Below are 9722 nucleotides of genomic sequence, written 5' to 3' on the forward strand. Positions count from 1 at the left end.
GGGTGACTGCTCCCTGGCCTCCCTGGCGCCACTGGAAAGCCACTCCCATGAGGCCTTCCTTGACCAGTTGCCACGCGGGAATGAGAGGACGGCCACCGGCAGGTGTCCGGCACCCTGCCGCCCTGCCGCCCTTCCTGTGCGGAGCCCCCTCCTCCCCAGCCCCGCGTCCCGGCCCCGCCCACGGGCTGCCCCTCGCACGGGAGCCCTGACTCCGCACCCCTTGCGCACCGCCTGCGGGCGCTGTTCCAGAGCAGACGGTGTGGAGAGGCGGGACCGCTTGGAGTGGGGGCCGGGGGGCGTCCAGTCCCCTTCCCAGGTTGGGGTCAGGGCTACACCATGCGCGTGGGGGTGGTCAGCAGTGGGAGCCGCGGCCCTGACTCGGGAAGAATCCGGCCCTGGAAGCGCAGGCTCCTTCAGGCTCCTTCTTCAGGCTCCAGGGCGACAGGCGGTGGCCGACGAGGTGAGCAGCGCCCTCTCCAGGTAGAGGGGCACATGCGTGTCACTGCTGAAACTGCTGGGAGTGTAATGAGGTGGAAATAAAGACATTGCCTACATTTTCACAACCAGGTTGACATTATGCTGTGTTTCTTTGTGTGCATGTGTGTGCACGTCTGTGTACATGTGTGCGTGTGTGCACGTGTCTGTGTATATGTGTGCACACGTCTGTGTGCATGTATGCGTGTGTGCACGTCTGTGTAAATGTGTGCATGTGTCTGTGTAGGTGAGTGCAAATGTCTGGGTGCATGTGTGCATGTGTACACGTCTGTGTAAATGTACATGTGTGCAAACGTCTGTGCATGTGTCTGTGTATATGTGTGCAAACATCTGTGTACATGTGTGCACATGTCCATGTCCATGTGTGCACATCTGTGTATGTGCACACACATCTGTGTACATGTATGCACATCTGTGCATGTGTGCACGTGTCTGTGTAAATGTGTGCATGTCTGTGTATGTGTGTGCACATGTCTATATATGTGTGCAAACGTCTGTGTAAATGTGTGCACTTCTGTGTACATGTGTGCGTGTGTGCACGTGTCTGTGTACATGTATGCACGTCTGTGTAAATGGGTGTGTGTGCATGTGTCTGTGTACATATGTGCAAACATCTGTGTATGTGTGCATGTGTGCACGTGTCTGTATGCACATGTCTGTGTGCATGTGAACACATCTGTGCATGTGTGTGCACGTGTCTGTGCATGTGTGCAAACATCTGTGTGCGTGTGCACGTGTCAGTGTACATGTGTGCACATTGTGTGTGCACGCGTCTGTATATGTGTGCAAATGTCCGTGTGCTTGTGTGTGTCACTGCATGCCTGGGCCTGTGGGCATGTACCTCTGGGTGTGTGCAAGTGTGTGCACGTGGGTGTGTGCACAGTCCAACAGCATCTGCTCTCATTTTCACCCACCACGAGCATTTGTCTTTATCACCGACATCGAAATCCTTGTGGGTGACATCGCCGTCGTGCCACCTTCAGGAGCGTGTCGGGGAGGAGCGCTGGGTCCCAGGAGTCCGGCCGTAAGAGACATGCCTCTCCGGGCAGCGCAGCACAGGGGGGAAGCCCCTCCCATGCCACCCTCCTCAGCGTCGGTGACAGTCATGCTGATTCAGCTGTGCAGATGTAGCCACTGCATCCCCGGGGCTTGGGGACACACGCCCTGGCATGCTCATTCCTGTGTTTGGGGGATGGCGGCTGGGGACACGTGGTGCGGGGGGTGGAGCTCCCAGGAGCTGGGAGGTGGGGGGAGGGGGGGCGGGAGAGGGCCGAGTGTGTGCAACTTCACGTGCTCATCAGATGTGACAGGAGACCCGGGAGAAGGAAAGTGGTCCAGGGCCGGTGGGCACTGTCACCCGCAGGGGCTCGATGGGGCCCGCCCAGCTCCGTCCTGGGCGCCCGCGCGCCTGCCAGACGTGTGCAGCCCCAGCACCCATGGGCCTCGGGCCTTGCTCTGCTTGCCGGCTCCCTCCCTCAGGGTTGGCACCTTGCAGGCACAGCCCCCACGGAACCCTGGCCTGTCCCCGGATCCCCGTGGACGATCCCCGAGGACGCAGAGCTCAATGCCAGCTGGCACAGCCCGCAGAGGCTTCTCTAAAGGGTCGGTCATGGGCGCCTGGGGGCTCAGGTGGTGACCTCGGGGTCCTGGGATGGCGCCCCAGGCAGGCTCCCTGCTCAGTGGGGGTCTGCTTCTCCCTCGCCCTCTGCTGCTCCCCCTGCCGCGCTACCTCTCCCGCAGCCTCTCACATGAATAAAATCTTTTAAAAAAGGGTCAGTCACGGATCTCAACAGGCCACTCAGGGGCCTGCGGCCTCTCCCTCCCCGGCCTCGTCTGCTGCCAGAGCAGAGGGGCTGAAGGCCACAGGGGACGCCGCTCTGCAGGTTTCAGGTCTGCTCTGCGTGGCCTGAGTGGTGACAAGACAGGCCCCTGGGGGACACCAGCCAAAGGACTGGAGGCACGACTAGGCCCCGAGTTCCTGGGAGGTGTGGCCTGGCGCCTCCATAGCCTCCGGGGCACCAAGAGGGCTGGGGAGGGGTCCTGCTGGGGTGCTTCTTGGGACAGGATGAGACAAGCAAAGGCATTTGTCTATGCAGACTCCAGCTGTGCTCGGAACACCCAACTCTCCAGCGACGCAAACCCCAGAGCTGGTCACCAACACGGGGAATGGAAGCTGGTCTCCTTATGGTAAAAACTTTATTTACTATTTATAAATACATCGCAAGACAAACTTTTCAAAAATACCTTTTTTCCCCAAAAAAACTTAATTAAAAAAATAAAGGAAAGCTAAGAGGCGAACGTCTCGAGGCCCCTCTGTGTCCCCAAGGGGCCGCGGGCGGCACTCCAGCCCGGGGTCTCCCGCTCCCGCTAGTTGGAGTCCTGGCCTGCCGCCGCAGCCCACCAGGGTTCTGTCGTCCCGCGCGGCCACCCTCGTGTGCTAACCTCGTGCCTACGGTTACCTAGATCAGCTCCTAGCGCATCTGGACTATGACGTATACAAGGGGACACCTCAGGCGGAATGCACATTCTCTGCGTCTACGTGTGACTAGAAGGAGAAGCAGGGGGAGTCCCGTGTGAGCGCATGGATTGCCTAGGTGGCCCCCGCGTCCCCGGCGGGCCATCCCTCTCTGCCGGGTGACCGAACTGATTTTTAACTCTTTTTACATCGTGCAGAGGAAGACAAGGACAGAAAGGAGCTCATCCTCAAAGATAAACCTGGTTCTGGAACTGCTGAACGGGGGAAACGTGGTTTGTGGTCTGCGGTCCCCAAATAATTCTGCTCTCGTTCCGCGGCCGCTGAAAAGGGCCAATTCTTGTGGTGTCCCCGGCCCCATGGTGCTGCCTCTGCTGGCGGGTCCCCAGCCCTCCACCTTGCACCCCTGGGAAGCTGCCTAACCCAGAGGGTCAGGAACACCTGCTCTCACGGGCTCCTGGGGATCCCGACGACATTCTTGGCTTCTCGAATTTTCCTGTAAGACTCATCTACTCTCTGCTCTTCCCCAGGGTGGCCCCCTGAAGGCTCGCAGGACCCTCTCCACGAGCCGAGCTGGGCCCTTGCCCGATGGACGTGAGCCCCTGGCAGGTGCACCAGGGGGTCTTAGACACCACCAGGTGCGGGGCTCCCCATCCTTGCGAGGCCTGTGCCTGCTTCCCGAGCGGGGACGAGGCCTGTGCTCCACAGAGGCAACAGTCGCTCGGTCTTGAGGCGGAGGGTGGGCTGCGCGGGCAGACACGCGGGAGCGCTCGGGGACGCGCAGCACTGGGGTTTACGTGTACGTTTGGAGGAAGCAGGAAGAAAAACCAAGCGGCGTCCCACGGACTCCTGGGAGGTGGAAGGCGCCCTGGTTCGCCACCTAGAAGAGCCCTAGGCGTCGCAGACATCTCTTTCTAAACTTTGGTTAAAAGAAAAAATCAATTCACCACAAAAAAGAAATATAAATTGAGGCTGTAGCCAGATGCTGATCATGTCCTTGGCAGTCTTTTGTGCAAAATAAGGCGTTTCTGAGCTCCACGTTAACTAAAACAAACAGAAAGATAAATATGTTGAGATAACTCCCCCACCTCGGAAGGCTCAACTCCTACCCCACGGTGCTTCGTGCTAGATCCCCCCGCGGCGGGCGGACGGGGGCTGCAGGCCGAGGCCCAGCCCCAGGTCTCACCCTCAACCTTGAGTTCTTGCTTCCGACTCATGGGGAAACAAAACTTGTAACTAAAAATGAAAATTTGGGGGCGCCTGGGTCCTGGGCTCAGGTCATGATCCCGGGGCCCCGGGACTGAGCTGCGTGGGTAGGAGTCTTCTTCCCACCCCGTCCTGCTGGTGCTCTCTCTCAAATAAATAAATAAAATCTTAAAAAAAAAAAACGAAATGAGAACTTCTTCTCTTTCCCTAAGTTTGTCTTGAGGAGATGAAACACATTTATTCTCTTTTCCCCAATGGCTCTCTCCATTTTAAAATTTTAAAGATTTTACTTATTTATTCATGAGAGACACACACAGACAGAGGCAGAGACACAGGCAGAGGGAGGAGCAGGCTCCCTGCGGGGAGCCCGACAGGGGACTCGATCCCGGGACCCCGGGTCACGCCCTGGGCCAAGGGCAGACCGGGCTGCCCCAGGCTCTCTCGTGTATTCAAAGACCAAGCAGGATCGCAGGTGACTGCATTCTTAGAAGTCCAAGTCTCCCGTAAACCCCCCCTTCGCGTCTGGTGAAGACAGGTCTGTCCAGCACCGACTCTTAACGCGTCCATGACGTACAGTACGGAGGAGCACGAGCCACGCTTGTAAGCGCGAAGCACGTTCCTTCCCCATGTCCTCGTGGATTCAGTCCTTTGCTGCGAGGACGAGCCCCCGACAGGACAGCTGCGTGGGGCAGCCTGGGCGGCTCTGCGCTGCGTGCGTCCTAGTCCAGCATCTCCCAAGGGACCAGAGGTGCCCGAGACAACGGGACCAGGGCCCCACTTCCCGGGTGGGCACGTCCCACTTCCCCGACTTACGTGGCCAGCGGCGTCTACTTGCTGTCCATGCTGTAGCAGTGAATGTCGCCTTTGCCCCTGGCGTCGAAGCCGGGCAGCGGCTGCCCATACTTGTCCACACACCAGCAGAAGCCCCGCTTCCTGCCCTTGGAGGGGCGGCACTGCGAGGGAGCGCAGGGGGGCAGTGAGCCCGGAGGGAGCCCCCGCAGGGCACGTGTGCAGCAAGGTTACAGGCTTGTGCATGTGGGAGGGGGACTCCCTGGAGAAGCGGGCCCGGGGTGATTCTGGGTCCCTCAGGTGTCACAGCAACGCCGGACCTGCCACCCTGCAGGCACCTGCGCTGACGGGCGGGATGGCAACGTCCCCACCTCCCCGGGCACCTGTCCCCGGGCACGCGCCAGTCTGCACAGATGCATTCTCGGCGTGGGTTTGCCGAAGAACTGACTGAGGGGAATAGACGGACGTGCTGCTGCCTCCCGGCAGGTGGCACACAGGTGTCACAGGGACACCACGGAGCCCCACGGCCAGGGAAGCGCGGCCCCCAGGCGCTCGGGCCCTGTGGCTTCTGCAGCCGCCTGGCGGTCGTGACGCTGAGGCTCATCTCCAGACACGACTCACCCTGGCCTAAAATAAGGACACCCTGGCTGGGCCGTGCCTCCCAGGAAGGGGGACATGAGGGGGTGCCCAGGGGCTCCCGGGGCAGCAGGGGGTATGGCACTCACCTGCTTCTTCTTATAGAAGCCCTTCCTGTCACAGTTGGGGATGTGGATGCCCCTGGGGCTGAGCATATCCAAGAACTTGAGCCGGTTCAGCGTGTCCTCCACCTCCCGGCGGCAGGGCCCCTGTGGGGGAGCGGCGGGTTACAGGGAGCGTGGGTGGCCCCGAGGGGGATCCACCAGGTCATGCCCAGTCACCAACCATGGCTCCCCGGGGTGGGGGACACACACAACACTCAGCGACCAGGCAGACAAAACAGGCACCACCTCTGCGCAGAGCACTCGAGGTGCTGGAACCCGTGTCCCTGTACCTGGACCCCCGAGACACCCCCGAGACCTCCCCGCGGCAGGCAGGGCCGGCCCCTCCCATGCAAGGCGGGCTCGTGCACCCCGACCGGGCGCCCCGAGTGCCTGCCGCCTGCCACCCGCCAGGAGAGGCGCTCACATATTCCGTCTCCCGCTTGTACTCGGAGGAGAAGTTCTGGGTGTCGGTGCTCTGGGACTCGTAGTCCACCTTGTAGCGCTGGCTGTCCTTGGCGTGCCCCTTCTTAATGACATCCATCTTCGTGTGCAGGGGCTGCAGCTTGGCGTCGGGCACCCGGTGCGTGCCAGGCAGGGCCTGCGCGCCCCCCGCGCCGTGGTCCTCCTCCGACTCGCTGCTGTTTCCTTGAAAGGTGCAAGGGGCACACGGGTGGCACAGCCATCCACCATGAGCGGCGGCCTTTTCAGAATCTCACCCCTGGGCCCGAGTGCCGGCTGCATGGCAGTGCCATCCGGCAATGCCACGTGACCTCGAAACACGGGGATCAGGTTTGGTTCCGGGCACCAGCAGCGGGTGGCCGACACGGCACCCCAGGGAGCCCACTTTCTGAATGGAATCTGCTGGGGCCCCTGGCTGGCTCGGCTCTTAGGCGGCCAACTCTTGGTCTCAGCGCAGGTGGCAGTTTCAGGGTCGCGGGATCGAGCCCCGTGCTGGGCTCTCTGCCCAGATCTCCCTTCCCTGCTCCTGTTCACACTCGCTCGCGTGCTCTCTCTCTCTCTCTCAAATAAATAAATGTTTAAGAAAAGTAAATACAGTGAAACCTGCTGTGTGCTCTTCCAGGGCAGCGGGGGCGTGGAAGGCTCGTCACCACCCATGCCCTCCACCAGCAGGGGGCACGCCCGAGCCAGAGCAGGGACAGTGCTCAGGATTGACTCTGCTCTGAGGGAACAGTGGTCTGGGGGACAAACACCCCCAGCTCCACCTGCCTGCCCTGCGGAATCTGGGCCCCATGCGGGGTGGAGGCAGCAGCCAGAGTGCCCAAGCCCTGCAGGGCCCTGGAGTCCAGCGCCGTCCCGGGGAAACCGCACGCCCCTCCGGGACTGGCTGCGCGTCCCCCTGCTCTGGGCGTGTTTGGTGGTGTGAGATGGGTCCCACCTACAGGTCTCTAACTCCCTGTCCGCGCGTGGGCTGGAGCGCCCGGAGGGGGCTGCACAGACCCTGTGCGCGCCGGGCGCGTTGCTGTGTGCTGGAGCTCTCAGTCCCCGAGAAGGACCCCACCACCCCGAAACACCTCCCGGTGCGCAACGTGCAAACGAGAAGGGCACCCGAGGCCCTGACGCCGGTGCTGCAATGCCCACAGCACCACCAGAGTTTCAAGCCCACAGATGAAACGTGGGGCTCCTGTGGCATCAGCACGCTCTGGTTTCCTTTTCCAGGAGAACAGTGGGGTGGCTATGGGGGAAGCGCCCCTGAGGAGCCCCTGTGGGTCACGCGATTGCTCTGTTTGACCAGCAGCGTGCCCCCCAGGCCCCCCCCCCCCCCCCCGCACATAGGGTGGCGGCCCGCAGGGAAGCCGGCTGACACCTCTGGCTCTAGGTGACAGGTGCATTACACGGTCTCCCGGAGAGCGCTCCCTCGGCTGCAAAACGTGCTCAGGGCAGGTGTGCTCACCAGGGCCCGGAGATCACCCCTCCCTAGGAAGAGAGACTCCCCGGAGGCGGAGGGGTGGCTGGGCTCCCGAGGGGTCTGGCGTCAGGGGAAGCGCAGATTAGCCCAGCGCCCGGTTCTTAATTGCTAGAATTTGGTTTCAATTTCCTTTAACCCATAGGGGTTTTTTTTCCTTCCTTGTCAGGGAAGTAGCAGGGACAAAGGAGATGCTAAGAGTATGCAAATAAACAGATTTGCATTTCTTTTCCAAGAACGGAGTAACTTCTTAAACCTCCCTGGTTTTCTTTCTAATGCCTGCGGACTTCAGCAGCAACACAAAACCTCCCCAGTGAAGCAGCGGATAAAGTGAACTTGGGACGGCCGCTTAAATGCACCTCCCCACCCCCAGAGGCCCGAGAAGCCTTATAAAATCTTAGGTCTTTTAATCGCGTTATAGGAAAGCCCATCAACCCACAGCGGGGAGCCTCAGTGGTAGTGGTGGCAACACACCCATCGCTGGCTACCTGGAATCGGCGGCGCCTCTAAGAACTTCCAACCGCACTTTTTGAAAATCCTGAAGACACGCGGGCCGAACGCAGTGCCCACAGAGCACAGGACCTAAGTGCCCCACACAGAGGCCCCTTAGTCACTTCACATCCACCACCGTAGCACAGTGCACGTCTTGGGCAACTGGATTTTTGCCTTCTCACCAATCCTGGGTTGGCCCAACAAAGCCAGCCTGCCTCCCTCGGGAGTGGAAACGTGCAGAACCCGAAGCCACAAAGGGACTTCTGTCCTGCCAGCCCGGGGTGGGGCCCTGCCTGGGGCGGGCAGGTGGGGGCATCATGCTCCCCGCCTCTAGGGAGGCTGGCTGGGCCTGCGGGGGTCTAAAGCAGCAGCTGCCGACCCCATTTACGCGGCCTGAGGTCCCGCTGCGCCAAGCCGGAGCCTCCGTCCTCTTGGGGCTCCCAGCAGCCGCGCCCCAGCCCTCCGAGGCTCCTTCCCCCTCAGCATCCCTGAGGTCTTCGAGTCCACGTTCCCCGCAGCTCCGGCCCTGGCGTGGGTCTGGGGCGCACGCGGGGCCGATGCGGGACGTGCTAACCGGGCGCACCCCCACGCCCTTCCTTGCCTTTGGGGGACCTTGGGGGGGCCACCTCCTTGCGGACATCAGGGTGCGCCAACGCAACGAGACGCGCATACCTGCTTCCCACCTCACCGTCCCTGCCGCGCGCCGAGCGTCCCCGAGGCCCGGCAGCGTGTCCCGCACGTACCCGCGCAGCCTCCCCGGCCCCTCCACCGCCCCCGCTCCCCGGCACCGACGCGCTCGCTCCCCCCGCGCCCCCGAGGCGCCCGCGCCCGGCCGGGGAGATGCTCCCCCGCCCGGGGTCCGCCCCCTGCCCGCCCGGGACACCGCGCCCAAGCGCTCAGGGGCGGCAGCCGGGGCGGGGGCCCACCTGGCGCGGCGGCTCACCTGGCGCTGGCGGCGCAGGCAGCAGGTAGGCGCGCAGGCGGCCGGCGGCGCTGGCGTTGGCGCAGAGCCCGCGGCCGTCCAGCAGCGCCTGCAGCGGGCGCGGCTCCCCGGGCGGCGGCTGGCAGCGGAGGCCGGCGCCGCAGCGCTCGGTGTAGACGCCGCACGGCTGGCCCTCGCGCAGCGCGCACGTCAGGCAGCAGCCGCAGCCGGGCTCCCGCACCAGCTCGGGGCACGCGGGCGCGGTGGGCGGCGGCGCGCACTGCGCCAGGGCGCGCGCGTCGCACGGCTCGCAGCGCACCACGGGGCCCGCGCCCGCCGCGCCCGCGCCCGCCCGAGCCGCCGGGGGTCCGCGGAGCAGCGCCAGCGCCGTCAGCGCCGCGGCCCAGAGCGCGGGGCGCGCCCCCTGCATGGCGCCCTCCGGGGGGCCCGCTGCTCGGCCGACCGTGGCGCGGGGATCGGGGAAGCGCGCGGCGGGAGGCTGCGGGAGCGCGGGGCGGTCGCCGGAGCTGCGCACTGCGCCGCCGATGTCGCGTCTGGGCCGCCGGAGCGCGCCGGCCGCTATATAGAAGCCGGTGGCCGAGGACACGCCCCGGAACGGCGCGCGGGCGGGGGCGGGGGCGGGGGCGGCGCGGGCGCGGGGGCGGGGGCGGGGGCCGGCAC

The 9722-nt window shown here is 63.4% G+C and overlaps 1 protein-coding gene across 1 annotated transcript; it reads right to left on the reverse strand.

Moving 5' to 3' along the window:
- Window positions 1–2674: 2674 nt before the first annotated feature.
- On the reverse strand, window positions 2675–9486 carry IGFBP3 (insulin like growth factor binding protein 3). The gene is made up of 5 exons (XM_077850333.1): window positions 9063–9486; window positions 6128–6348; window positions 5689–5808; window positions 4988–5127; window positions 2675–4012 (listed from the first exon to the last, which is right to left on the reverse strand). The coding sequence occupies exons 1-4, from the start codon at window positions 9469–9471 to the stop codon at window positions 5002–5004; spliced, it is 876 nt and encodes a 291-aa protein (XP_077706459.1). The 5' UTR covers window positions 9472–9486; the 3' UTR covers window positions 2675–4012; window positions 4988–5001.
- Between the last annotated feature and the right edge of the window lie 236 nt (window positions 9487–9722).

The sequence above is a fragment of the Canis aureus genome, chromosome 15 (assembly GCF_053574225.1).
Source record: "Canis aureus isolate CA01 chromosome 15, VMU_Caureus_v.1.0, whole genome shotgun sequence".
NCBI classification, from domain to species: domain Eukaryota; kingdom Metazoa; phylum Chordata; class Mammalia; order Carnivora; family Canidae; genus Canis; species Canis aureus.